At 53.1% G+C, this 27,173-nt stretch overlaps 11 protein-coding genes and 1 non-coding gene across 12 annotated transcripts; 5 read left to right on the top strand and 7 right to left on the bottom strand.

The window, feature by feature from the left end:
• Positions 1-1,337: 1,337 nt before the first annotated feature.
• Positions 1,338-2,902, bottom strand: BO97DRAFT_463961 (MFS transporter; the record flags this gene model as incomplete). The annotated part of the gene is made up of 3 exons (XM_025699478.1): positions 1,338-1,993; positions 2,051-2,585; positions 2,639-2,902. The coding sequence occupies 3 exons, from the start codon at positions 2,900-2,902 to the stop codon at positions 1,338-1,340; spliced, it is 1,455 nt and encodes a 484-aa protein (XP_025546533.1).
• Positions 2,903-4,258: 1,356 nt separating this feature from the next.
• Positions 4,259-5,092, top strand: BO97DRAFT_463960 (uncharacterized protein; the record flags this gene model as incomplete). Its single annotated transcript, XM_025699477.1, has 1 exon — positions 4,259-5,092. The coding sequence occupies one exon, from the start codon at positions 4,259-4,261 to the stop codon at positions 5,090-5,092; it is 834 nt and encodes a 277-aa protein (XP_025546532.1).
• A 631-nt stretch (positions 5,093-5,723) lies between these two features.
• BO97DRAFT_378729 (vacuolar calcium ion transporter) lies at positions 5,724-7,536 on the bottom strand. Its single transcript, XM_025693129.1, has 4 exons — positions 7,086-7,536; positions 6,931-7,014; positions 6,140-6,852; positions 5,724-6,061 (listed from the first exon to the last, which is right to left on the bottom strand). The coding sequence occupies exons 1-4, from the start codon at positions 7,449-7,451 to the stop codon at positions 6,025-6,027; spliced, it is 1,200 nt and encodes a 399-aa protein (XP_025546531.1). The 5' UTR covers positions 7,452-7,536; the 3' UTR covers positions 5,724-6,024.
• A 732-nt stretch (positions 7,537-8,268) lies between these two features.
• BO97DRAFT_253933 (TPR-like protein) lies at positions 8,269-9,871 on the top strand. Its single transcript, XM_025690874.1, has one exon. The coding sequence runs from the start codon at positions 8,375-8,377 to the stop codon at positions 9,746-9,748; it is 1,374 nt and encodes a 457-aa protein (XP_025546530.1). The 5' UTR covers positions 8,269-8,374; the 3' UTR covers positions 9,749-9,871.
• Positions 9,872-10,188: 317 nt separating this feature from the next.
• Positions 10,189-11,747, bottom strand: BO97DRAFT_463958 (polysaccharide lyase family 1 protein). Its single transcript, XM_025699476.1, has 5 exons — positions 11,342-11,747; positions 11,168-11,293; positions 11,017-11,113; positions 10,773-10,958; positions 10,189-10,708 (listed from the first exon to the last, which is right to left on the bottom strand). The coding sequence occupies exons 1-5, from the start codon at positions 11,683-11,685 to the stop codon at positions 10,340-10,342; spliced, it is 1,122 nt and encodes a 373-aa protein (XP_025546529.1). The 5' UTR covers positions 11,686-11,747; the 3' UTR covers positions 10,189-10,339.
• Positions 11,748-14,245: 2,498 nt separating this feature from the next.
• BO97DRAFT_463952 (PLP-dependent transferase) lies at positions 14,246-15,337 on the bottom strand (the record flags this gene model as incomplete). Its single annotated transcript, XM_025699475.1, has 1 exon — positions 14,246-15,337. The coding sequence occupies one exon, from the start codon at positions 15,335-15,337 to the stop codon at positions 14,342-14,344; it is 996 nt and encodes a 331-aa protein (XP_025546528.1). The 3' UTR covers positions 14,246-14,341.
• Positions 15,338-15,984: 647 nt separating this feature from the next.
• Positions 15,985-16,074, top strand: BO97DRAFT_t272. The gene has a single exon. It is a non-coding gene; the product is annotated as a tRNA-Asp (tRNA).
• A 1,674-nt stretch (positions 16,075-17,748) lies between these two features.
• Positions 17,749-20,150, top strand: BO97DRAFT_253868 (Zn(II)2Cys6 transcription factor domain-containing protein). The gene is made up of 5 exons (XM_025690873.1): positions 17,749-18,108; positions 18,166-18,229; positions 18,292-18,917; positions 18,968-19,251; positions 19,306-20,150. Exons 1-5 carry the CDS (start codon positions 17,948-17,950, stop codon positions 20,034-20,036), a joined length of 1,866 nt encoding a protein of 621 aa, XP_025546527.1. The 5' UTR covers positions 17,749-17,947; the 3' UTR covers positions 20,037-20,150.
• Positions 20,151-20,711: 561 nt separating this feature from the next.
• BO97DRAFT_356681 (DUF1115 domain protein) lies at positions 20,712-21,656 on the bottom strand (the record flags this gene model as incomplete). The annotated part of the gene is made up of 1 exon (XM_025692178.1): positions 20,712-21,656. The coding sequence occupies one exon, from the start codon at positions 21,654-21,656 to the stop codon at positions 20,712-20,714; it is 945 nt and encodes a 314-aa protein (XP_025546526.1).
• Positions 21,657-22,889: 1,233 nt separating this feature from the next.
• On the bottom strand, positions 22,890-23,367 carry BO97DRAFT_418662 (uncharacterized protein; the record flags this gene model as incomplete). Its single annotated transcript, XM_025696531.1, has 3 exons — positions 22,890-22,946; positions 23,006-23,100; positions 23,160-23,367. The coding sequence occupies 3 exons, from the start codon at positions 23,365-23,367 to the stop codon at positions 22,890-22,892; spliced, it is 360 nt and encodes a 119-aa protein (XP_025546525.1).
• A 533-nt stretch (positions 23,368-23,900) lies between these two features.
• On the bottom strand, positions 23,901-25,802 carry BO97DRAFT_438487 (fungal specific transcription factor domain-containing protein; the record flags this gene model as incomplete). The annotated part of the gene is made up of 4 exons (XM_025697916.1): positions 23,901-24,123; positions 24,176-24,745; positions 24,799-25,426; positions 25,481-25,802. 4 exons carry the CDS (start codon positions 25,800-25,802, stop codon positions 23,901-23,903), a joined length of 1,743 nt encoding a protein of 580 aa, XP_025546524.1.
• A 688-nt stretch (positions 25,803-26,490) lies between these two features.
• BO97DRAFT_409079 (uncharacterized protein) lies at positions 26,491-27,006 on the top strand. Its single transcript, XM_025695988.1, has 2 exons — positions 26,491-26,615; positions 26,696-27,006. The coding sequence occupies exons 1-2, from the start codon at positions 26,576-26,578 to the stop codon at positions 26,884-26,886; spliced, it is 231 nt and encodes a 76-aa protein (XP_025546523.1). The 5' UTR covers positions 26,491-26,575; the 3' UTR covers positions 26,887-27,006.
• Positions 27,007-27,173: the final 167 nt, after the last annotated feature.

Raw genomic sequence — 27,173 nt, 5'->3', positions numbered from 1 at the left:
GGCTTCCCGTCCGCTCAGCCGTACTTAAGCCACACGCCGGGAGGTTAGTAGTTGGGTGGGTGACCACCAGCGAATCCCTTCTGTTGTATGTTTTTATTTTTTGCAGGATTCACTGCCCTAATCTCTTACATACATGATTACCCAGGTATGAAGTCCGATAAATGGACAGCGTAATAAGATGGTGGCCAGGATCGGAGTAGGTCTCTTCGAGTAAGCTTCAGCTCCGACCAATCTAGGGCAACAAGACCGCTTCTCCCTTGGTCATCGTATGCAGAGCAGGTCTGGATGAAGTGTCATAATCTGTATAGCCTTGCAAGCTCAAGCCGAGCCCAGCTCTGTATGCTCCTGTTCGTGATTTTGTATAGTAGAATCTAGACCCAACTTTCGAAACATACACGAAGCACCCCTCGCTTTACAGAAAGGGGCACCGTTGGATAACGCTTCATTCACCACAGTATAAACAAATTCCTCTCAGCAAGCCCTCAGTACTACCAGACACACCAATCATGCTTTCCATATCCTAAACCCCCCGGGGACCAAGCGCGCCAAACCCAGGACGTTTCCGCCCCGGGCCTCGCTGTCCTTTTAAAACAGGGGTGCACACGGCTGCACGACGGCAAGAAGGCTAAAGTCCTTGAAGGAGCGCGGGACTTGGCGGCTTGGATCTCCTGATGCAGGATATTGACGGCTCGAGGAATGACTTCTGCTAGATTGAGAGAGACGGGATTCGAGATACATGCAAAGCCCGAACCAAGCCGTTTCTGTATCCGTTGACCCACGTTGCTAATCCCGCCTGCTTCGACTTATCAACCTAATCGGCGCGTCATACGAGACTCATTTGAGGCGTAGTTTGTGGCGTGATGCATACTCCCCAGTTCCTGCCCGCTGCAAAACAGGAGGGACGGCTTTACGGCAAACGAACAGGATACGCGGGTACATATGCACTACCGTGTGAATGAAGTATTGCTCTAACCTTGATCTCTCGCACTAGGGCATTCCGCATCTCTTCCACTTGGATGATCAAGTAGGCCACTACCCAGTCCTGTGGATCTGTGACCGCCATATCAGCAGTGCTAGTGTAGTTATCCGCGTAATGCATGACAGACCTAAGCCAGGGCATAGTTCAATCCTTTTATTCAGCGAGGTGAAGATACGGTTCCAGGAAGAGAGGCAATATTCTATAATCTATAAGGGGTATATTCTAAAGACATAATGTACATCGGCTTCCAAAAAGAGATGCGTGAGGCCGACCCAAGCGCCGAACCATGCCCCATACGCGACCAACCACCAGCCCAAAGCAATGCAACATCCACACCTCCATAAGTCAGCACTCACGCCTAACCAGCCATAACCTTCCCCGCAGACCACATCCTGATCCTGCGCCCCCAGTACCAGAAGCATACCGGCACCGGCACTAGCGCAACACAGACCGCCCCCAAGATAGTTGTCGCATACGCGACACCCAAACCGTGAAACATCTGGCTCGCGAACAGCGGGAACGAGGCACCGAAGATACTGCGCATTGAGCCGTTGATGCCCAGGGCGCTGTTCGCCATGGCTGTGTAGCAGTCCACAATGTAGCTGAAGCCCTGGATGAAGAGCAGGTACATGCCGCACCCGATCAACAGGTTCGCGCAGACGGAGCTCGCCCAGTAGATTGAGGGGTTGGCTGTCCAGGCGTACCAGAAGATGCCGATCGGGATCAGAAGTCCGCCGAGGATCATGGGCGGGAGGCGGGATTCGGGATCGAATAATCCATCGGCGTCGTGGCAGTGGTGGCGGAAGTAGAGGTGGTTGTAGAGGATCATGCCCACTGCGCCGAGGATGACGCCCACGATGATTCCGAGGAGAGGTAAGGTGTTGAGACCGGTTTGCCAGCCGCGGAGCTCGCCGAAGGAGTATGGATAGGATTGGTAGAAGAGGTAGAGGATGCCGTAGAGAAAGGATTGGTATAGTGTTAAGAGGAAGAGGATGGGTTGTGTCGAGATGAGCCCTGGGGAACAGGTTAGGAGGAGGTATGCTTGGAGACGCAGGGTGGGGTGGCACGTACAGAATGGACGCACGAGATAGAGCCTCGCGACCTGCGCGAGATCAAGACTATCCTTTTCAGAAGCTGGCTTGAGACTAGTGATGTCTCCCTTCTCCGGCTCGACTGCCGCTTTATCTCGAAGGACGATCGGGGGGTAGGTCTCGGGGAAGAGCACAACCGCGATGAGCGACAGACCTAGGCCGCAGATGATCGTCACCCACATCGTCCACCGCCAGTGTAGTGACGAGGCGACAATGAAGCCGCCAAACACGGGACCGAAGGTTGGCCCGGAGAACATCAGCGCCACTGCAATGGCCATCGCGGTTCCGCGCTGTTCCGTGGCGAAGCAGTCGCTGACCACGCCCCCCATCACCGCGACAGGCGAGATTCCGAACAACCCCGCGAAAAAGCGCCCAAGCAGGATGGTTGTGATGTTCGTGCCCAAGGCAGGCATCAATTCGAAGAGCGAGGAGATAGCGACTCCGATGATCAGCGGCCATTTGCGTCCAAACTTTTCCGAAAGCGGGCCGAATGTGATGAAGCCGAAGATATAGCCCTATTTCAGTGAGTATTCGGTGTATGTGGAATTGACACGGGGAGATATCGTACGACTAAGAATAGTGTGGTCATCAGTATGGCCACTTCTTGCTTGATATTGAACTCTTGCATAACCTCCTTCTGTCCCGGGCTCAAAATGCTGCTGGCTGCGGTACCCAAGATGTTCATAAGCCCAAGGATGATGATAGTTCGAATTTTCTTGGCCATCCTCCAATTTTGCGGATGTTCGGGTTCGACATAGTCAGATTTGACCAGGCCAGGGTCGATTGCTTCTGCATCACTGTCGGTGACGGCGATTGCCGTCAACGGTCCCATTGCGCTGCTCGGCAAGAGCGTATAGAAGCGCAGCACGATCACTGCACGTGATAATCTTGGATAGAATAGGAAATCAAAGTGGATCCGTACGAGAGATGCATATGCATAAAATGCATGGGTATGATTGGTAAGTTAATCAACAATAGACGCCAGTCCAAGTGCAAAATATCCAACGGTCTACAGCAGCTAACCGTATCCCATGAGTCAAGGTCCTGACACGGTATATAACCCAAGGAAGAGGCATTGCCCTACCCCAATCCTACACCTCAATTGACTTAAATTCTCGTGAGGGGAAGTCATCGTGAGGGGAAAGAAAAATTTTGCATGGGGGGAAGGAATCGGCAGATGAGGAGAAGGGAGGCTCTTCTTCAATCACCGTGGCCGTGACGAGGGCGGAGTGGGGCGTAAACGAGGGCTAGACCTGGAGTTGGGTCCGCGGACAACGTGGTCTGAGAATCAATTTCAATGTGCCCATTCCCATTGAGTTAAGGTTGTCGAGAACAAAACCCGGAACCCCAATCGGCAACCCGATCGAATCCCGAGGCAGAGCCATGCCAAGCATTGCGCGGACATCAATCGGCATTGGGTCGGAAGGCTCCGCGCCAATCGGTAGCCTCTTCCATGCCGTGAGTTTATTTCGCATAGAGGACCTGGTCCTTGCGGGTGCATCCGTCAATGGAAGTGTAGGGTCTTGGTCGATCTCGTGTAGTAGATCGACCGACTGTGGGGTCGGTCCCTGTCTTTCATGACTCAATGACATGCCGGACTGTCCCGGTGAACGATGTGTCGCTGGATAAATGAAAGGGGCGTTTCCTTGTTATGTCTTGTTTCGACGGTTCTTTGTTGAGTAGAAATGTTATCTAGGTATGGGATAACTTCAGAGGTATTCCAGATCGCGGCTTTTTCTCGCAATACCTTCCAACCTCGGCTTTCGACTGAAAATCTTCCAAGATTCACCCTATGCATGGCAGAAGGCGAAAGACCATGGTGGAGGATTTCGCAAGCAGGCAAGATCTTGACCAGGGCTTATAGTCTACATGGATATTTTCTTTCAATGCTGACGGCAAGAAAGAAGTGGCTAGGTTAGTATACCGATCGCGAAAATTTCCGCCATTTATACTCGAGCTGCACGGTTAATGATTAAACACCGAGGCAATTTTCAGCAGAAGCGCCCATGCGAGCAGAAAATAGGAGATATACTCCTATGTCCATAAGTCCAGAAATGAAAATTCTCACCTGAGATAAACCTTGACATTTTGCCTACATACATAAAGGAAAAGAACACCACGTCTGGTGCAACGTGATCCAAATCCGTCACCACCTCGGTGTAAGGCATCCAAATTAGCATCCGAGCATATGGGTCCCTCCGAACCTGAACCTGAGCCCTACGGCTTATGCAGCCTGGGGACAATCGAAGCCAGGATTGCTCAGATTCTCGAAACGGCCAACGTCCCCAGCATTCTCTGGGGCGATGCTGTGTTCGGCCTGTTCGGACAGGAGTTACCGATGACCTGTTCCGAGTGGGTGATTCCAGACGAGGGGTTCAATCTGGCCGTGGAAGCCCTCGTGAATAATGTCCACGTAGAACTATGCTGGCGAGCTCCAACGCCTGGCACCGAGGTCGCCGCCGATGGCCACCAGCTCCAATGCCCGTGGCAGCCGCCCGACGGGATGAACTGTCGCCCGCAGCCGGATGCCCATCTGATCGCCCTGGACGCCTACATCAACCTCTACCGACACTCGCGACTACTCTGGTGGGTCCCCACCCGTCTTGCGATGGGGGACAAGGCGCTTGACAATGCGAACCAGTTCTACATGTCCACGTCCGACGAGCGGCTCCCGGCGCCCGAGACCACGCGCCACCGGGGCGGCCCCGGCCGCGGCCCGATGGATCTAGCAGTGACGGGCTTTCCGGTGCGGATGCTGGCGCCGGACACCTACGCGGCGGCGCTCGTTTTCTTAGCTGTGCGTGACACCGGCCACGATGTGGAGCAGCACTGGCATGGCGAGATGAAGAAGATGGCCGCCGCCGTCGCGGGCTTTCCGCTCTTCCGGCCGGACTACCTGCCGCCCCGATTTATCGACGACTACTTCTTCCACCGCGAGCAGAGCTATGTCACGATGCGCTCCTTTATCTACTCTTGGCAGCGCACCCCTGACCAGATGCCTCGGCTGAGGGGTTTCAGATGACCGATTGCAGGAAACGCATGAAGACCATGGCGGACTGGTCGGAGCAGGAGGGTGCGTACATTTTTCCGTTCTATGCGGAGGATTATATAGATTGACTTTATGATAAACTCTCTTCTTGCGGGGTCTTTCTTTCCTCGTAACACTTTACCGTGTACTTCTGACTCTGTAGGCAAGGATCTGGGGTGGGAAGTACACGTCGTCTTCAGGCAGATTATTCATGCCTCAGGCATACTACTCAACCAGAACGCGTTTCATAGACTGAGTCCACAACAAGAACCCCATACCTAGTACCCGAATTGACATGATCTCTATTCTCTATAGTATAAAATCCCCCACAAGCGACAAGACCGCGACAAGCCCCAAAACACAGCCCCAGCCCTCAGCCCCATTTCTTACCACTTATCTTACACCCGTGACCAGCATACAACCGGAATACACACCTCGTCACCCTGATACACGGTCCATACCCAGAGCCTGCCAAAACCTGCATCTCATGTGGAGCCCACCGGAGACTTGCAGCTTCTATTGGGCTAGAAATGTCGGTGCCTACGCGCCACATTGGAACAGGGGGTTTAAAGCACCAATGATAACCTGCCACCCAGCCCTGTAAGGCTGAGGGGGTATGTCTGATGCCGATTTTGCTGGTTACTCACGTCATGTGCGGTTCGTTACGAGGTGTTTTACTTATTGATTAATATTCTGGGGCTTTGCGTGAGGTTTCGGGTGAGGTCTGGAGACTGGTAATAATAGGGGTGACGCCGTGGGTGTGGTTCCCAGATAGCCCGCGTACAGTGCAAAGTCCAACCCCTGGACAGCTTCTTCAACGTCACAACCAGCATAACAAACTCATACCAATATTCACCACACAACCCCATCGCAGACCTAAAAACCCCCTAGTAATGCCCCCCGCCATTCCAAACCCAATAACCCACTCAACGCACACAAAACGCAAGCGTAAGGATAGCATACCTGCCCACCAATCGTCAGCCGCAGCCCAGCCCAGCCCAGCCCTAACCTCTACCATCGCACAAGGAGGGGAAAACTCACAAAGCAACCAAAGCCAACCCATGCACAACCGAATACTTCCCCCCATGCAGCAGCCCATTAACCAAGAACACCGCAAAGAACAGCACCGCGGTCTCGAACTCATCAAACACCAACGTCATCGGCTTCCCCAGCACCCACCCGAGCACCACAAGCACCGGCATCGCGAACAACCCGACATGCACGACATGCTGTACAGACGCGCGGATCGCTGCGTCGACGTCCTCGCTCCGGGCGCAGGCGCGGGCCAGCGTCATCCCGCTTGCGGCCGTGCAGGCGAGTGGCACAAGCGTTGCGGCGAGGAAGGTCTTTGAGAGACCGGTTCTTGCGGCTGTTATTACTAGGGTATCGGCTAGGTATCTCGTGCAGGGGATTGTGGCGAGGGTGGAGAGGAACAGGGTGAGCAGGGCGGGGATTGGGCTGCTCGCGGCTGTGCAGTGGGCGTCTGCTTGCTCCCGGCGGAAGAGGTGGCGGTGCGTTCCCAGCTGAAAGTACAGGTAGCCGGCGTACACGCAGAGCAATATTATGGATGTGCCGCGCGAGAAGCTCACGGTCCGGTCGCCCAGCTCGTAGGGGAAGGTCACGTTTAGCACCGATGGGAGGATGAGCACTGTTGCGGTGACGAGCATGAGCGGCGAGAGGGCGCTCGTTAGCGGTTTGGGAAAGTAGAGGATGTTGGTTTTGCGCGAGGCGGCGATGAGGCTGGAGCCGAAGATCTGTGGGTTGCGGTTTTGAGGTGGTTAGTGGGTGATGAAGGGGCTCTGATTGGGGGTCATTCGTGAAGATGGACTTACTAGCAGGATGTCGCTGAGGATGCCCCCTATCACCATGCTCTGCGCTACGTAGATCTCGCGGCTTGCGACCGCCCAGGCTCCAAGCTGAACGCACGGGGAGTCAGCTCAGATGTGTCTGTGGCTCTTTGGATAATTGGCTTGCGGGAAGCACTCACGCTTAGTATCACTGCTTTTCGAGGCACGGTGTCGATCACTGCCCCTCCCAGATCACCCGCATGGTTGGACAACTGGTCGGAGGAGTCGGATATCAGGGCTGACAGCGCCACAATGGCGAAGAAATTGTAGACGAAGACGAGCACCGGGTTCCATTGCATATAGCCGGCTGTGATTGCCAGTGGGAGAAAGCATATTGGTAGGTAAGCTCCGGATCGAGCGGTCGTTGAGAATAGGCTGCGCGTTGTTTTCTGGTTGTGGTTTAGGGGGTGAGCTGCATCGGATTCAGAGCCAGACGCAGAATCATTCTTGAGCAATGGGTGCAACTGGTCCTCGATCTGGGACTGGAACCCCACTGTAGAGGCCATAACGATTGCTGCAGAGGCAGCCGATGGATGAGTTTGAAACAATTCCAGGAAGAGGAGAAGGAAAAACGAGAAGGGGATATAAGATAATGTCCGAGCAGGGCTGCTGCTTTTTTACATAAGTTACAGGTGCACAACAATGACGATTGACGATGACAATACAGACGGTCACGGAACGGTAATGCGGGCGGGCGGGTTACTATTTTTGCGTGGACAGACAGGGCTGAAATTAGCCGATAAGGCAGAGAGAGAGAAAGAGTGAGAGCCGCCTTTTCAACCTTCCGGATATCCGGCTATTGATCGACTCAGCTTGCAAACCACCTTTCAACAGTCACACGTATGGTTTACTACTGCACTCATTCTGTAAGGCTGCAACAAGTCATCTTCGACACGGTATCGACGATCATGTCAAAGGGCGACGAGAGTGAATGGGGGTGGTCACTTCATGCAACTCGTGCACGGAAGCTCCGATAATGCCCTCCATCCCCTCAATCTATCCATCAATCAAACTCACTGTTGTCAACAGTCCTACTAGCGTCTTGGCGGGGAGATAATGATGATCAGACGGGGGCATTCTTGTCCCACTCACTGCTGGGCTGCATCATCATCCCTCCCTCTTCACCTCTCTCTCCTTAAGGTTCCCTCCCTCTCGTTTGTGCAGCCATCGCTCACCACTCTCCCTCCCAAACCCCCGATCCACTCCAGCCATACCTGATCCAGTCGCCCCCTAAAGCTTGGACCCAGTCGCATTCCATCACCTTGACGTCCAGATCATTTCATCCTCTGATACCCGATTCCGCCCGTGCGAATCGAACCAAATCCGACAGCGCGACCGTCGGCATCTCCCGACATTCTCCAGCCCACGCGAACCAACCCCCACTCCCCACAATCCACCCACATAACAACCTCCCCTACCTCAGCAACAGATGGACGCGATTTCCTCCGCATCAATAGCGAGGGCGTTCAGGAATTTGGCAAAGCGCTACCGAGCCCAGGACCAGACCGAGACAGCGACCAAGGTGGAAGCGGCGGTGAGCCAGACGCTGCAGACGGAGCCCGGGCCGGACGACCCCAGTGCCGCACTGGTGCGGTTCGGAGCCCTGGTCCTGACCTTCCTGGAACAAGGCCAGTGGAGCGCCGCCGTAGATGTGGGCAAGCTGGTCGTAGACACCCGCCGAGCCCTGCTGGGCCCGGATAGCCCGGCCACCCTCACAGCCATGCATAACCTCGTGTCGGCGTACTGCGGACAAGGGCGGTGGAATGAGGCAATCGAGTTGGGCTGTCGGGTGGTCGAGGCCCGGCACGCAGTCCTGGGCGTGGAGAGCCCGCAGACCATGGCTTCGATGTCCAATCTGGCGTCGGCGTATCGCAATAAGGGCCAGTTGCGGCAGGCCGAAACGCTGGAAAAGCAGCTCCTCGATCTGAGAACTAAGGTCCTGGGCCCCGACCATCCGTCCACGATGACCTCCATCAGCAATCTGGCGACGACGTACACGTATATGGGGCGATATGATGATGCCGCGAGGCTCGAGCAGAGCGTGATCGAGCGCAGTGGGCGTGTGCTCGGCGCGCGCCATGGTTCCACGCTGACTTATAAGTCGAATCTGTCGGTCACCTTCCGGGAGCAGGGGCGGTTGGAAGACGCAGAGAAGCTCGAGTCGGAGGTCATGGAGGCCCGAGTCACGAGTCTGGGCGTTCAGCACCCCTTGAGCCTCACATCGATGGCGAATCTGGCCGCCATCTACCGCGATCTGGGTCGCTTCGACGATGCAGAGCATTTGGAGACGCAGGTCGTGGAGAAGAGTCAGGTTAGACTGGGCGATCACCCGCAGACGTTCATGTCCATGGTGAACCTCGCAACAACCTGGAGATTGCAGGGGCGGCTGGAGGAAGCCGCCAGTCTCGGCGCGCGAGCGGTAGCGGCAATGAAGCAGCAGCTGGGAGATCTCCACCCTCTGTGCCTGACTGCGATGGCGGAGCTCGGCTTGACATTCCAGAGTCAGGGCCGCACGAGGGAGGCGGAAGCACTGACCTCGCAGGCATTGCGGGGGATGCAAAAGACCTTGGGTGACAACCACCCCCATTGCCTGACGACCATGACGAATCTAGGAGTGATATATCAGTCGCAGGGGAGGTGGGAGGAAGCCGAGACGCTGGCCGAACGAGCTGCCCGGGGTCGCGAGAAAGTCCTGGGGAAGAACCATCCCCTCACGCTGGCTTCCATGCAGGATCTCGTCCGTGTATGCCAGGTGTTAGCCGCGGACAGGACAACAGGCACCCGAGTGAAACTTCATGGGTGACCAAAAAATGAAAGTATACGTCTTGTGGCTGACGCTGATTCCTGATGAGACATGATTCAACGCGGGGGGAACGGACTCAGTTACGGATTGGTCAAAGCATTGCGTTCAATGGAGATAATAAGCCAAGAACCCCTAAGAGCCCTGATATCCTGACACCTCAACAGAGAGCATTATTGAGCTGCAAGAGGTTGGTTGCAGAAGCAGAAGAAGAATCGCATTAAGGCGGAATGTGGCTGAGAGGGGGAAATGTTGGTACATGTTGGTAAATGTTGGGGTGCACTGCCTCCTTGCCAAGCCTCTGCAAACGCCCGCCATTTTGGGGATGCGGCACTAGTGATTGAGTCGGCGGGGTTTTTCTTTTCTTTTCTCCCCACCACTACAGAGTACTCGACAAGTTCTCTCTCTACTTAATGATCCAATACTAAATGTTATCCAAAGCGATGTGGTCCATCTCAGAATTAGATTATCAATTAGGCTAAGATAGAAGCGAACTCATCACTCTTCCTGCTGCGTAACAGCAGATGCCATCCGGTTTGCTCCACGAGGGCGCGAACCCCCGCACTACAATAGCATCCCAACAAGCAATCCCGCTTACAGGTTACCCTGGCCGGCGCTTGAGGCGGGGCCAGTGCTGGCAGCACTGGGAGTGGGGAGGGACTCGCCCTTGAAGACACCGAGAACGGTGGTGGAGCTGCCAGTAAGATCACCGCCGTTGGAGTTAGCGACGCAGGAGCGGCCGATGTAGGACGAGCAGGTGGAAGAGGCACTGTCAGAGGCGAAGAGAACACCCTTGAAGGAGCTGGACTCGAGGACAGTGGTGACATCGGCGAAGGTGTTACCCTCGGCGAGGACGTAGCCGCCAGAACCGATCTCGAAAGCGTGTCCAGAGTTGTCGTTCCAGTAGTTGTTGTAGATGTGGAGGTAGGTGTTGCTCTGGACCTTAGGAGCTCGGCCAGAAGTCTAAGGGAAGTCAGTATGGTTTTCCCACTAAGGTTAAGCCAACGCTTGGGTTAAGATTGCTCACCTTGTACAGATAGTTGCCGGCAAAGGTGACCTTGTCGCTGGAGCCATCGAGGTAGACGTTCCAGTAGTGGTGGTTGTCGCAGGTGGCGGAGTAGTCGGATTCACCGTCGATGTAGTTGTTAGTGATAGAGACGCGGTTGTCGGCATCGGTACCGAGGACGTAGTGCTGGCGACCAATACGAGCAGTCTATGAAATGTGGTCAGATGGGAGGATCGCCATGAGGTGGTGGGTGAGTTGGACGTACGGTAACGTGGTCAATCCAGACGAGATCAGCCTTGTCAAGGGTGATGGCATCACCACCCCAGACGTACTTAGGGTTGATGTCGGTAACGGCAATGTTCCTTGGATGGCAATCAGTCTCTCTTCATGCTCTAACCGTTCAGACTAGAACTTACTGGATGATGATGTTGGAGACACCGTTGACCATGCGGAGACCCTTGCCCTTGATGACACCCTTGGTACCCTCACCAATCAGGGACTTGTTGGAACCGACGGTGATACCGAGAGAGCCGGCGTTGTCGCTGCAATGGTCAGAAGGCGTCTGATCAGGAGTAGCGAGTATGACTTACTAGGTAACCGAGACGGAGGGAGCGCTCGACTCGTAGTTGTTACACCAGTCATCCTTGTTGATAGCGACCTGGCAGCCAGAGGCAGTACCCCAAGGAGCACAGCCAGTGGCAGTGGTGGTTCCCTCAGTGTCAGTGAAGTCGAAAGTCTTGCTAAGGACGATGACACGAGCCTCGTCATCACCGAGGTATGAGACCAGCTCATCGGTGGTGGAGGGGTAGACGGGGGTGGCAGAGCCACCACCAGTGGCCGAGGCAGCGAAACCCACGGGGCTGCCGGAGACGCCAACGGCGAGAGCCTGCTGGGCAAGAGCCGCAACGGCGGTGAGAACAGCAGCGTACTTCATCCTGGAAGTTTTGGAGGTGGAAAGAATGACTGGGTTGGATAAATTAAACAAAAGAAAGCAGGCAATGGAGAAAAAGAATGACAGAGAGGGTGTTGAGTTGTGAGCCAGAAAGGAAAGGATGTGACCTGAGCCGACGATGGAATACCTTATATAGCTTTGGATCTCCCCCCTCCCCCTCCCCATGAAGCCATCTTCATGATGAATCTTCTGTCTCGGAAACGCTTGGCAAACCGCCGGATTGAAAGGATGAAGTGGAGGAGAGACTGAGAGAGACCAGGCCCACGATGGGGTGGGTAGACTGATACTGGAAGAATTATTCCACAAGTGGGTCTGAGCCAAAAGGATAAACATTAAACAATTAACATTGAGTCCAAGGTTATGGTATGGGTCCAGAAGCCGGTAATGCCACTGCCGATCAGTCCGCACTGGATTGGGATCGGCCGCGTAAAGGCAGGAAGCCCTGAAACACACCCACCGAGGCACCGACAGCGGCCAGTCACCGTGTCCGACGGCTCGGAGATACGGCCAAGAGCAGTAGTGGAGCCGCCGATGCTTAATGTGATGATTCTGATCCCGTTTCGCATTGATGGCGGCTGCCGTGCGGGTTTCATAGCTTGAGCGCTATCTGACCGCGGACTGCTGGCCGCCACCCCAGCTTTTCCGTGCGAGGCGGTTGCATCATTGCATGACGTGGCCAGGATCCAGCAACTTGGAGACTAGGCTCGTTCTACAGATTTGGTGCGACGAGCACCGTCCGATGGGTGCGACCGGCTGTGTTGGGACTCAGATTAGGGCTGCCGCTGCGGGTTTGCGGTTGGATTGAAGATTGATAGAAGATCCTATCTACAGCGACTGAACGATCAATCATCAGTGACAAATGAAGAATGAAGATGAGTGCAGTCGTTGATCTTCATTAAGGTTAAAGTGTTCTTAACAGTTCTAAGCCTGATTTAGTAAAGACGGGAGGTGAAGGACTCCATTTTGCGTTCCTAGCCAAGTTTAGTGGCAGGCACTGGGGCCATCGACTATCCACCTTCTCCGCAATGGTTGGTTCTGAACTTCTTCTGGAGCTCTGATGTGTGGAGTCTCTCCTTCCCCTGGCCGATCATCCCATGGTAGGTATAGTGTGCAGTGTACGCTGTACACTCTGAGTCTCTGACTCGCCCTCCAGTCTCCTGGAGTTATCAACCAGATTGAATCATTATTGTCAGTGTATTATCATTGTCGTCGAATTGAACTCCCTCACGTTATTCATGATTGTTGCTGAGAAAGATCAGACTACAGATCCACTATGTTTCCTGGCCACAGAATTACCTCGGAGCAGTAAGCATGTTTTCCCAGCAATTGCAATCGTCGGCGCTGGCTCGGCGGAGCCCTAAGAGGGCAGCGGCATCGGTGCTCGGACTATCCCACCCTCCGCCCTTGTAAATGATATTAAGATCGAGTGATCATGCCAGATTCCTGACCTCCCGCTCCATTGTCCTTAATCTCTTGGCTTATGCTTGATTACTAGGACCCGTTGACCATCATCTAAATTCCTGTCGTCGTGCCCACCAGATTGGCCCTTATCCACCGCCACCGATCAATCTCATCAATAGCCGGGAAATTGCGGACAGACAGTGGTGAGTGGTTCCAGTCTGTGGCCACTAAACAACGGCACATAGATTAAGCTTCTTCTCTCGACCTTCTCCCTTCTACGGGTGAAATATCCGTCGACCGAACATGATTCATCCTTCATCATGTCTTACCATCCCCATCGGCGATATTGCGGCACGTCATCCATGGCTCCCCACGTGGGTATAGTACTAGGGGATAGGGGAGCAGATTGCGCGCGCTCCTCGTATCGATGCCCTGCGTTTACTTCTTGAGGGCAAAATCCCGCAAGTGGCCATCAATTAATATGCGAGCCTGATGGCCAAGATTGGCTTGCGTCACGGTCAACATACACCGCTTGTTGTTGCAATACGAAGTCAATATGAAATTCGCCTATTTGTGTATGCGACCTTTCTGTGAGGCAATACGTGATTAGAAGCTCAATTGCCGGTGTACCCGGTCTATGTTGCAATCTGGGTCTATGTTCGACCTTGGACCCTTACAGTCGAGTCATGTCCATGTTCAGACAGGAGGGTTCTAGCAAGTTTCCGTGGTGAGCAATGGGAGACGGGTTGAATTCTAGTATTCCGTTCATCTCTGTCTCGCTCCGAGCCACGGCGGCGTTGATTCTGATGAGGGCATTTGTCCGGTCTTATGGGATCCCTCTATACTGGCCTTCATGTGTATATGTGCTGTTCATTCGCGCATCGGCATTATCTTCGTTGGGTTGCTTCGGTGGCGGCTGAGTCTACAGTACATGCAAGGAAACACTCATGGTTCCATGTCCGACCGTTTCTTCTCGTATAAGCAACTCTCATTCTGGTATCAGATAGCGACAAGTGGCAACTTCTGGCAGGATCGCTACTTTTCTATTGCGGTGCAGCTCTCTCCCTACTGAGTCTGATAGAATATTCATCTTAAGTGTGGCTAACAAAAGTGTACTCAAATAATCTTCTTTAAATATCCCCCTGTAGTCTGAATACTCAATTCAACTGTGATCCAGAACCTAGTCTCAACGCTCATGGGACGTCTCCATAACGACATCCCTGACGGCATCCGCCACTTACCCAGCATTCGCCTCATTCAACCCACAGAGACTAACGCGACCCGACGGCAAGAGATAACTATGATACTCCTCCTGCAACCATGCCACCTGCTCGCTGTCCAGCCCAGTATAACTAAACATCCCAATCTGCCGCTCAGTATGCGACCAATCCCCGGGAGTCCCATTGTGCACCAACCTCTCCCTCAACGCACGTCTTACCTTGCCAAAACTGTCACTCACCGTACGTGAGTCCCTCTCCCACTGCGCCCGCAGCTCCCGATCTCCAAACACCGTCTCAGCATTCATCGCCCTAAACCGCGGCGGATTCGAATACTCGGCGCGCGCCAAGCCAACCAACTGCGACCGCGGGCTTTCCAGTCCGAACCCCCACGGAACAGCCAAATGCAACGCGCCGACCCGCTCCCCATATAGCCCAAAGTCCTTCGAGAACGACTGCGCCACACAGAGACCGAGATGCTGGCCCTCCGTAGACAAGAGCAGCTCCTCCACGAAGTAGCGCACCGCCCACGCATCGCCATCGACATCCCCCGTCGCGAAGCCCTGGTACGCGCTGTCGAGGACGACAAACAGCCGCTTGCGCCGGACCAGCTCCAGCACTTCCGCCCACCGCGTGTGCGTGAGGGCCACGCCTGTCGGGTTGTAGACGCAGGCCTGCAGCACGATCACGTCGTTGGGTTCGCGCGTGCTCGAGAAGGGGAGGTGAGCCTGCGATGGGGAGGTATTCGTGGTTCGCGGTGTGGGAGAGACGGGACTTGGCCTGGGGAAGGGTATGGGGTTAGTATTGGTGGGGCTGTAGATTGTAGACTGATGTCTGGAGTTAGCGTGTCTTACCTGCTTCACGCTGGGGAGCACCCACGGCCACCCGTTCTCATCGCGGTACGCTCCGGCGATCAGAGAGACTTTGTTCGGGTGCGGGTCGGCGTCGTACTTGGCCATCAGGTCGAATGCTGGGTCTGGCGGTGCAGCGGGGAGGTTGAGATATTGTCTTGCCATGTTGCTTGTAGATCGTGGGGTTGAGGTGCTGGTGCTTGCTCTGGTTGGGGTGCGTGGCGCGGTCGGGGTAGTCGGATCTCGCAGCTGCTGTCGGCCAATTCTGACTGGAAGCACTACTGCCATTTTCCTCGAATCTCAAGTTTCGGGGGGGGCATTCTTAATGTTTGTGTGCTTCTTATCAAGGGCTCCCAGGTCTGGTGGTGATCGGTCCGCTGACGGATGGCCGATATCATGGTCGGCATCTTGATGGTTCCCCGTTGAGATCGGTGGGTGTTATACCATGTCATAATGAGACAGCAGTGACATTGTTGGATCAGTCAGATATATCCTCGGTTTGTTTAGGAATACTGGATAGTGTCAGATGTTGATTTTCATCGGTAACTCTGTAATCAGTTCAGCAACATATGGCGGTAGTGAGATATATAGTTCTGGCGGAAGCCTTCCGCTACAAACATCGACTTCACTACATCTGAATAAGAGGCTTCAGTTCAGCTGTCAGATAAACCGCAAGGCCACTAGGTGATTAGGGGTCCGTTTTCGGCCGCAGAGAGATGATAAACAATATCGAATTTCGCCATATTATACAATGATGGCCTATACCATTGTTTGGGGAATATAACAATAAATTGATGAGTATACATAGCAAATCCTCGATGGTCTAACGGTCATGATTTCCGCTTGTCAATCCTGAACAGGAACAAGCGCGGGAGACCTGGGTTCGACTCCCAGTCGGGGAGATTTATTTTTTGCTTTAGTCAGATTGACTGCTATCTTATCGGGCTGCGCCGAGCCGACCTGTCCAAATTAAGACTTCGTCTTGTTTGTATCCCGGCTGCCGAACCATGCATAACAAAACTGTAGGTACTCCGTAAGACTCAGAACAGTATACTGGATGGCTGTCAATACGTTCGTATGTGGTTTGTGTGATAAGAAGCGGTTGAAGCGACATTGGGAGTGTGAGTACTATTGAGTACCGTACCGAGTAGCGAAGGAAACACAAAGTAGAACGAGGTATCAGCGAAGAAAGAACTTATTAGGAGGGCGCGCAACCTTGACAGTAGTGTATACGGACCCCCTCCCCCTTCCTTGCATAAGAAGAACATCGAGGTACCTCATCAGGAACGACAGGATTATAATAGAGTCGATTGCATTTCCCCATTGGGACTGGGAGTACTCCGTGCCGATCGGGTCTTGCAAGACCTAGTCTATAACTCGTCGGAGCGGCCCGTTTGGCTCTTTCGCGGTGGCTTGGTGATCGGTAATACACCGATTACCTTCCACCTCTGCGGCGGTGAAGATGTAGCTTTAAATATGATTTCGGAAGCAAGGAGCCGCCAGAAGACAATGTGGTGCAAGCGAACCAGACAGATACCGACAAGGAAGGTCCTCTGGTGACCACGCTGGTCAGTAGCAGCCGAACCTCCGATAGTCATCTCAATCTCTGGTTTCCGCATCTTAACATACAATCCCCCAACATCCATTTTGAGTCGATAACAAGCATGCAGGCGGTGCAACTGCTTAAGGCTTACTTCAGAGATATTGCCATTGTATTCATGTTATTCCCACAGACGGGGATAGTATGTTCATACAAATGATAGTCATGCGCTTGCGTAGTGACGGGGGTCGGCGTGTGGGAGCCAGAATCACAAAGTCACGTGACAGAAGAAAAATGTAAACACCATGAACGCGTGTAGATGGCCTTCTTACTATCCCCGGAATGGAGAAATTTCTAAGACTTCAGACTTTCCCTGCTCAGACCGCTAATATTAACAGACGGATCCGTGCTTATCGCAGTTGATGTGAGTTATATATCCTTTTTTTATTTTTATTTTTTATTTTTATTTTTTATTTTTTACGTTTCAATTCATATATATTATTGTATTTGTGGCATATAGATAGTCAGAAAGAAGTAGTATAGAACTTATAGAGTAATCATGACAGGTCATATCCAAGACTCTTTGGAGGAAGAAATATACCCCGGATGAACAAATCTGAATTGGGTATTGATTTATTTATTTGAATAGGATTTACTACTATTTAGCTTTAGTTGACTGGATGGAGTGGAGGGAGCGGGCAAAAACGTGTCTGACACCACTATTTCTACCCCGCCTCAACCTTGCCCGACTTCGGCTTCTCCGTCTCCGACTCCCCGACTCCGACACAGCAGATGGTAGTGAAGATAGTTTAAAGAGTCCGCCTCACGTTCCTTGAGTCAACGCAAATCCTGCATATATTTCCAGCTCTGCACACACAAAACACCAGCATGACACTGAGACTTATCCAAACACCTCAATCTCTGCTGCAGCGATTGAAAGACGCAGTGGCAACAGAGGTGGAGGCGAAGGCGGAGACAGGAGGATTTGCAGGCTGATTGAAAGTGGAATAGCACGATAAACCATGTGACTGACTAGACTAGTCCAGGATGACTTACTTTAGACTCCTTCCTTCTCAGCTTCAAATCAACTAACTTAACTTAACTTAAGGTAACTAACCCAACTGCCAACACACACTAACACTGGCCCACTTTCGCTGAAGAACGACAACAACCACCGCCCCCCGTCTCACTCATTCTCCTTCACCAATTTGCTAGTCTATCCGATCTTGTTGAGCATGAACCGGAGACAACCTCCGAGACGTCATGCCTGTGTTCGTTGCGTTCGTCTCAAAGTGCGATGCCAGCCTGTCGAAGGCACTGGCACCTGCGTTCGTTGCACAAGGCTAGGCCAGTCGTGCACCCTCCCCGATGGCTTACGCGCCAGCAGTCGACCCAGGTAAGATCTCCATTGTCATCATCGTGGACTGACCTTTCGTTGACGGGCTCTCGTCAGGAAAACCCGCATTGATGCCCTCCAGGAACAGATCGATAACCTGGTCACCCAACTAGCCACAAAGGTATGCTTTGCCTCCTTCGTCCATCGTTCAGCGCGGGTGAAGAATTAATGGAGGTTCGGTAGCAAGCGGCCAATTGTCAGGAACTCTCCCAACCGACCACGAAGCCCAATACCATCGATTCGCCTGACCCGTACCAAAAGGACTCGACTCCTCACAATGCTCGGAGTGACGGCGAAGCGGAGCCGCTGTTCGGCTATTTGTTTACTCTCGAGGAAGCTGACGAGCTTCTGGCCAAGTTTCGCGCCCAGAAGATGCATCACTTCCCATTCGTCATTATTCCACCCGAGATGGACGTCGCCTCTCTGCGCGATCAATACCCCTTCCTGCTCACCTGCGTCGTCTGGGCTTCGCTAGAGCACAATGCCTCATTACAATTGCGGATGGAAGGCGTCATCCGGCAGACGATCGCAACCCGGGTCTTCGTCAACGGCGAACGGAACATGGACCTGCTTCAGGGACTGCTAGTGCATTCGGCTTGGTACCACTATCACTGGAAGAGTATGCATGAGCACCAGTACCTACTGTTGCAAGTGTTGCCGATCCTGGTCTACGATGTTGGTCTCGACCAAGACGATATGGTCAAGTTGCAGCTGCAGCCAGGTCAAATCAGTGAGCCCCGGGAAGGGAAACATCACATCAATCCGGCGGGTCAACGAGCACTCCTGGGTTGCTATTATCTATGTCACAAGTAAGTGTCTCATGCTATTTCCTCGTCTTAGCAAGGCTGACAAAATCTAGATCGTCTATATTCCGGCGACACATGAACATGCGCCACACAAAGTGCATCGATACCTGTCTGACCAATCTCACAACAAACCCCGAATACCCAAGTGACATGCTTCTGAGAACGCTCATCGACACACAACCGTTGATGCGCAAGTCTCACTCCCTGCTCGGCGACGAACTGAACTACTGCAACGACCAATGCCGGGATGCGACTTGGGAACAGATCCTCACGGCGGTGGTCACAAATCAGAAAGACCTCGGCGATATCAAGGCGCGCCATAGCCTGCATGGCAATTGTGAGCCACCCCCGTGCATACCTGCCAATCATTCTATCTGACCCATGAGAAAAGGGGCCTTGCGCATCGAACTCGATGCATTCCCCATGCTGATGCTCGGCCACTTTCTCCGCCGACAGAAGGACGCCTTCTACTTGCGCGACATCAACCAGCTCCAGCCGCTGGCCATCTCGGCCCACCGCGTCGCGGCCACCTTCCTGGCTGTTCCGTCCGCCGTGGTCGTGCACCTACCGATCTCAACGTACACAACGTGGTGGTACTCGATGGTCGTGCTGGCCAAGTTGGGCCTGTCCTTCGGGATCTACAGCCAGCTGCCGACCGACCTAGGCACGAAGAGCGTGCACGAGGTGGTCCTTGCCACTGTCCACCGGATTGAAGGGTTCTCGCTCGGCGACGACTTGTGGTCGGGTTGCAAGAAGGCCATCGCCAAGCTGCTGGAGTGGCTGGAGAAAACCAGCAACGAGACCCCGCGCTCCTTCATGCCCCCGGCCAACAATCCGCTAATCGGCACCACCGATCCATCCCCCAGTCTCATGTCCTTGCCGACCGCTATGCACTATCCAGGTCAGGTGATCCCGGACACCGTGCCTCCCGTCGGGAATTCCTACCAGATGCCGCCGGACCAATGGCAGTCTCCTTTGATGCCGTCGGCCATGGCGTCCGGCCTCGAGTCGGACATGGTGGGCATGGGCATGGATTATTTTATCGTGCGACACATGATCGACGAACTCAGCTTGTTCGGCTCTGCGGCGCAACATACCTTTGTGTCGACGGTGGAGGTCTGAAGGCTTTTCTGGTGGCAGTAGGGTCCATCGACTGGGATTATAGGGGTTCATCAGCTGAACGACTTGCTTCCTAGTTATACGGCATTTGTATATGAATGCGGCGTTTTTGGTTATGTGTTTCAACAAGCGCTACTAGAATCGGCTATGACTAAGGCGTTGGTTGTTTTGCATTAGCAGGCAACATTATATTATTTGCATATTTTCATCCCAGGGGGGTACGTGGCTTGCTAAGGACGCGCTTCGGGAATGTTTATAACCAGCATCACCGATTGTATCGTCCCACCGCGATGATGTACATGTGGGAAATCCGAGTCCTGGAAGCTGGTATGATCTTTTGCTTGGCATGATGAATCAAGACACGGAGCGGGCGGTGTAGTATCTAGCGAGGTGAGTGCGCCTGCTCGCATAGAAGCCTTGTTTTGTATACCGGTGTTTCCCGGAGGGTACTCGAGCCTTCACCATCCGCTGACCAGCTTTCGCATACAGATCAGTTCAAGAAGGGGAACGCTCTCGTGGTAATGGCGGGCGCATGGGTGCTGGGACCAGCCCGTCCGACTATCGAAATTCGAGAGAGCCGTGCACAATGCGAACCTTACACGCTCACGATAACGTAAAACGCCCTTCTTCACCAAACACTCCCCCCAACCATCTTACCAGGGTAGAACCCTCGACCCCTCAGAAAATAACCCTCTCAAACGCCTCTCCCAACCCCCTCTCCCGAAGCCACTGCTCCAGCGCCTGCATATCCCCGCGATTCGCACGCTGCCCACCCCGCTCGCCCAACGAATCCGTAATCTCCTCCATCCCCGCAAACACCCTCCGCACCTGGGACCCCGTCTCGCGGAATCGCTCGCTGACCTTCTTCTGATGGCTGGGAATGTCGCCCCACGAATGCGTCTTGATGAACTTCATGTACGCGTCAATCTGCGCCGAGCCGCCCTCGAGACACAGCACGCCGGGCTTCCCCGCCAGCACGAATCCCGTCAGCCCGAAGTCCGGCGCGTGGTTCACCATATCGTCGCGCTTCTCCCGCGTGGAGAGCGAGGGGAAGTAGAACCAGACTCGGACGAGGGGGTCGGTGATTTCTGCGTTACTTTGCTGCTCTTCTTGTTGCAACTGCTGGGCTTCTAGGAAGTGAAGCGCTGCGTCTTGGAGATGGATTAGGGTCTCGAACACGTCCGCGTCCGCGTTTGCGGGCATGGTCGCCGCCAGTTTGGCCACCTCCGCTTTGGACATCCAGTCTGGGCGCAGGGAGTAGCTTGGTGGTGGGAGCGTTTGGTCCGGTGCTGATGCTTCAGCGGTACTGCTGCTAGGCTGATGCAGCGGGATTGAGAGGTGTACGGGGAGTCTCTTGTCGGTGTCGGCCAGGGGCAATGACACGCACAGCGAGACGCTGGATGGGATCCCCGATGGAGGTTCCCTGCTGGGATCCTCCTGGCACCAGGTGCGCAGCTTCTCCAGGCATTCGGCTGTGGTAGCGGGGATTTCGAGCTCCTCGGGTGCCGCGTACATGGCTGCCAGGAGGTCGATGGTCGAGAGTTGCATCTCCATGAGGTCGGCGGGGAGGATGCTGGCGGGTTTCGTCCGGTCCGTGGGGGACCGGGTGGGTATCGTGGCCATTTCGGGTGTTTACTAGTGTGTGAAATAGGAGAAGTCGGCGAATGAAGAGAAGGATGCGCCAGCAGCCAACTGCCCGGAATTGGGTTTATTTGATGTATAGGTTGTTGTATGATTGGGGATATGCTTGGAATCGGAGAAGCTGGTTGGTGTGCTTTGCTCCGACTGCGGACCCTCGGAATATGGATCTTCCGCTGCTCTGTTGCTCCGCTCTCCGCGATTCGGCGCAGTTGCCAAGCATTGTCACCAAGTGCTTTCTTGCGCTTCTGCATTCGACGAATATCTCCATCCTATTCGTGTCTTGCTTGAACGGAGTATCATGCTGCATATTAAACTCGCTTGCGCCAACCGGGCAAGCTCATTTATTCAACGAAGTCTCATTGGTGGGGACTATCTCGTTAGCATCAACGAGTGGTCCGGTAGCAGGAAATGTCAGCTAAGGTCAATTAAATTCCTCTAGCTTCGGAATAGTTCATATTTGAATTGGTTGGGCTGGACAGTAGGGGCATTTAGGGGTTTGAGGTGATGGTGGTGGATGGGGGTTGTGGACGTGGGGAGGTTGGGGATATGTGCTGATGTTGGTACAAAGCCTCAGCTTTGAGATTTTTGTCGGGAGCTTGGTTGAAAAAATTCACATTCTTTCAGATACTAGTTTGAGAGAGATTCCCTAAGCTCGAATATTTTGTAAATCCGAGGGAGAGGAGATGGGGGCTTGGCAGCAGATCGGCTAGCCTGCAATTGTGCAGGGATTCTAGTTGGAAGGTAATTGTAGTCACAAGTAGATGCTATGGCTTTCCCAAGAGTCACGCAATAGAGTAAGGTACCCGGGAGGAAGAAAGTAACTAATGGCTGTCGTCAAAGACAGCAGGATAGTATATGGAAACTGGGCTTATCTGATATCTGATCGCACTAGATCTGATTGGTGGTTAAGATTGGCTCTGGGTTCCTGCTCAGCAAGGGATAGAATATCTCAGCCAGAACCCGAAGACGTTAGATACAAGAACAAGATTCTCCCAACAGGAACACTTGATGCTTTGCTAAGAGCTGATGCTTTGTTCGGACAATGATCCCAAAGCTACAATAGCTTGTTGCATGTCAGCACAGATCAATTGGCTATCCACAAACCACCCCAGCCTCTGTAATCATAGCTCATGATATTTGTAAGCAGCCTATTCACATTCTTCGCGTGCAAGGACTTCATCTAGCCCATGCCATCACCGCGAATATAACTGTCATCTACAAGTGACACTGCCCGTGCACGGTCCGAGAAACCGATGTCCCGTTCAAAGTCAACTGGAGAAAAAAGTTAGCTTCAACCATCAATCGCATGCCAAGACCGTGCTTGAACTCACAGTCCAGTGGGCGTGCTTCTTGCAGTAGACAGGCTTCAAGCCATCGGTGCAGTTCTCGCGCTCGTAGCTCCAGTCCGTGGGGAATGCGGGTATGCCTGTGCAGCAGTTCCATTAGTCACCATCCCCTTGTTTCGCTTCATAGGAAGCTTCTTACATTCGCCAGCAACCCGATCGCCCAGGTCCCAGGCACCGCCGCCCGCCCCGACGAATGCGCTGGTCACTTGCTGGATCACAACGTCGCCAGCCTCCTCGATCTTGTCGGTGTTTGTGCAGCAGAGCGGGATGCCGTCACTGTAGTCGAGGACGGATTCGGCGCTGGCGATAGCCGCGAGAAACAGAAGAGCCGGAAGGGTGAATTTCATTGTGGTAGGCTCAGGTTTAGACTCAAATGTTGGTGGAGAGAGAAAAGGGATAGTTTGGGACGTTGCACGAGAAATGGTCGTGAGGCCCTTTATATCCGCTCGTGTGGAGAGTTTACTACCCCTGCTTGACAGTAACAAGAAATCGGAGAAAGGGCGTCAAGCTAGGCAGCTATTGTCCCTGGCATGTGTAGCTGGGTTTTTGATTGATCGCTTGCTGATCGCCATTCGACGACGCGGTGTCAGATCGCCCCTTGCGCGGGACGTTTGGTGGTCGCCTATTCCACCTTTCAAGGGATAAATTTATGATGGTTTGAGCCCACTCAACAGAGCAAGCCAAGGCGTTCTACTGCTTAAGTGCCTGTGGCCTTTCCCATATGCTGTTTTTATGCTCCTCTGGCAGCGAGTGTGCGTCATCACGCATGCTCATGTTCGGGACTTGAGTCAAGGCGGGCACATCTTATCAAGCGCGAGTGCTGTGAAGTTAATCCAGATCATTGTAGTGGATGTGTAGAAAAGCAGCGGGGAAAGAGAGCTTATGCAGAGTCCATGGCTCGTTGAGCGACCGCGCAGCAGTCGGTACAGACCTTGGCTAAACGTCTTATCGCTTCGAGCGTACAGTCGGTAGCCGTCTGGGATAGATATGACTCGGCCTGGTAGAGCATCTTCAGGTTATATATCTCTGAGGTATGTCTAGGGCTGCGTATAATGCTGGAAGCAAGCGTTTTCATCGCAACGGAAGGGTAGTAGTATGCGATCCTGGTAATCTGTTAAAAGCCAAGCAAGACTTCCGTAAAATGATCGACCTCACCCTAGGTGTATATCGTCCCGCGGTAAATACTTCAATAATGTAAGAGATGCTCTTGCGGCTTTGGATGCTAGCGATGTGGATAACAAGACCCGAGGATTTTTCGAATACTCTGGTGCGATGGAGAGCCTGTTGCCGCCGGTAAGGTCGTGGGCAGACTCTACTCCCCTCATGGCAACCAAGGAGTGGATCGCAATCATGCAGTCGTGATAATTATAATGAGTAAACAACAGAGTCGAAAGGGCTGGTGATTGTCGGAACGGTGGGATTGCCTCTGAGTCAGGCTGATATTCGTGGGGGATTTTTCTCAACCATGTTTGCAGCTTGCTGTCAAAGTTCCCAGCAACAGCAAGTAACTGGTCAAAAGGCTTATTGGCCACCGAAGCAAGGTACAACTGTCTGATGACCTGGGTTCTAATCTGTATAAGCTCGATGGCGGAATGGAAAAGATTGAAGGTGCCCGATTCGTCCCTGATTGGTACGCTATAGGCACTGGAGGGAGAATTGATGGACATTGCCTCCCCAAGAACGTCTTGTTGTTGTGCGGGAGGAACCCCAAATCGGTAGGATATTCTTCCCAAATGTCAGCTTTAATCACAGTAGAGGTTAAGTCTCATGCCACATACTCAGTATCGATAGCACAGATCAACCAGAAGAGCAAGTGCTGGTGGTGCACGTCGTCCATCGACAGTCCAGGCCGGGCTTCAGATCGTTGCAGCCCTAGTTGATTGCTGATCTGGACCGCAACAGAGATCAGAGAACTGCAAGGATGAGCGGCAGATGCTGCCAAGAAAAGGACAGCCATCACCAAAATGGCTTTGCAAGCCCACAATTCAGGTGGGGCTAGAACTATCTCGCTGATTGTCTGCAAAGCACTCTTCATGAACATTGCGCTTCGCTGGTGGTCCGGTCGACTGTTCTCAGACGGAAGCATATATGCGACAGCTAGGATGACATGAATGCTGGCCGACTGACCCGGGCTGCATAACCGCGGATCTGCGTAATTCTCGGCAAAAAGACATTCAATCTCGGACAGAGTGTATACCGGGAACGTTATGTTAAAGTATTCCATGTAGTTGTGAAGAAGTTGGGATAGGGGTTCTGCTCGCGGAAACGAGCAGAATACCTTCCTGGGTGGCAACAGAGAACTCAGCTGGGGATCGGAAGTCAAATTACCCAGGAGAGGATCAATCTGACTCGAATCCACCTTTTGCGATATCCAATCCAAGCCCTCATCAGTCAGCACAGAGAAACCTGGGCTTCGATTAGATCAGGGATATCGCCAGAGTTGCATGTAGCCTGACTCACATCCTGACCCTGTACCGCTCATACACCTCGGGATGTAGAAGCATGGACGCGTCTCTTGATGCAAGCCTGATACGACCCGAGTCTGCATAGTGTTGATAAGGGTATTCAAGTCCGAGCGATCGAGTACTGGCGCTGTCTGGCTCGACATGCCCTCCATGTTTTGATTATTCGAGGTATCTTGTCTGGGGTTGTTGCTTGCCGAAGCCGACGAACCGTTATCACCAGGAGGCGTGTCCGGCACAGGGCTGGTGTCTCCCACATTGAAGATGCTGTTCAGATGGGTTTCCAGTCGCTCTAGCTTTCCTTCAAGGTGGTTGATCATCGCCTCTCTTTACCCGAACAGATTAGCTCTTGGCTTTGGGAAACATACGCGGGGCCTACGGACCGTCGCAATATGGTTCTATATCTTTGCTCGTTTCGTGTACAAGAGATACCCATCTTCTCGCATCGGGAACACCTGGTATTCAAGGAGGAGTCGCATTTCGTCTTGCTGCGCCGACATGCTTCACATGCCTGGTTTTGAGGGGATCAGTGTGTGGCTCTTGAATTGTGATGTTGAACATACCTTCCGCTTCTTGAGCAGATCATTGTTCTCGTACCTCGAGTCGGAAAACGACGACTCCCGAGTGCTAGACATGGTTTGGAGGAAGTTTTGAGGATTAACTAGTTAATCAATGCAAGTTAACATGAATATGAAGGATGGCTCCACCCATTTTGTCAGCTTTAAAACCCCTGAAGCCTGGACCAAAGGGTAAGGGCTGGTATCGTATGTATGGATGTGTTTCAGATACAATGACAAAGCTGGCACTGTAGCCCGGCTACCAATAGTATAGAGTAATAATCAGCAAGCCAAGCTCTATTAAGGGCTTCGGAGGCCGGATGTTGGGCAGGATTGTGAAGGCGGTCTGTAATTGCTGCGTAATGATATCTTAGGATCCACGGACCGTTAAGCTGCCGATCATCGTCTCTCTTTCTCTTTCTTTTCCTCTCCCCTCCGTCTCCACTTCCTCCTTCACTTCTCATCTCCAATCATTCCAACAACAACAACATCACCGTCATGCAAGCCATGTGCCTTCGGCATTCAGGAGTTACCGCATGTCTCTTCTGACAAATCTCATTCCATCCAGCTTCACTGGTAGGTAGACAGTTGCAGTGGTCGACCCGATGCAGTAATCCTGTCCACTTCATCGATAAGCTCACTGTCTTTGATAATAGCTCCCTCGTGGGTCCAGCCCAACATGTCCACTTTTCTCTCGGCTCCCGGACGTTCAGTGACTTTAACTCGGGATCAGGGATTGATCTCCACTGCTCCGAACTCCGCCTCCTACGCTGTCTGGTTGGCCCGGATGCCGGAGACTCCTGCTGGCACCCAGCCCGTACTCTTCTTAGCTACAATTCAAGCATAACAATCATAATATGTGTCACAAAGATCGATATTCCGTCTTGATTATTCGACTCTATTCCGGTCTTTTCGGGCCCCCGGGCGTTAGCCCTGCACGATGAGCAGTATTGATCGGATTGCCAACGCTCCGCAAGCGGATCCTTCTAAAATCTGCGCGGTCCATCGACTATGTATATCTAGCCCACCCTTCGCGAGTCCTCTTTGCTGGTGCTCATTGAATTTCACTGTACTTTATTCGCGATTCATCCGTCCTTCTCATAATTGTTTGCTGCTTCATTAAGATTCGAAGGA

Source organism: Aspergillus homomorphus (assembly GCF_003184865.1).
Source record: "Aspergillus homomorphus CBS 101889 unplaced genomic scaffold BO97scaffold_68, whole genome shotgun sequence".
In the NCBI taxonomy this organism is placed as follows: Eukaryota; Fungi; Ascomycota; class Eurotiomycetes; order Eurotiales; family Aspergillaceae; genus Aspergillus; species Aspergillus homomorphus.
Note: the sequence above shows the minus strand (reverse complement) of the source record. Positions and strands in the feature narration are given on the sequence as shown.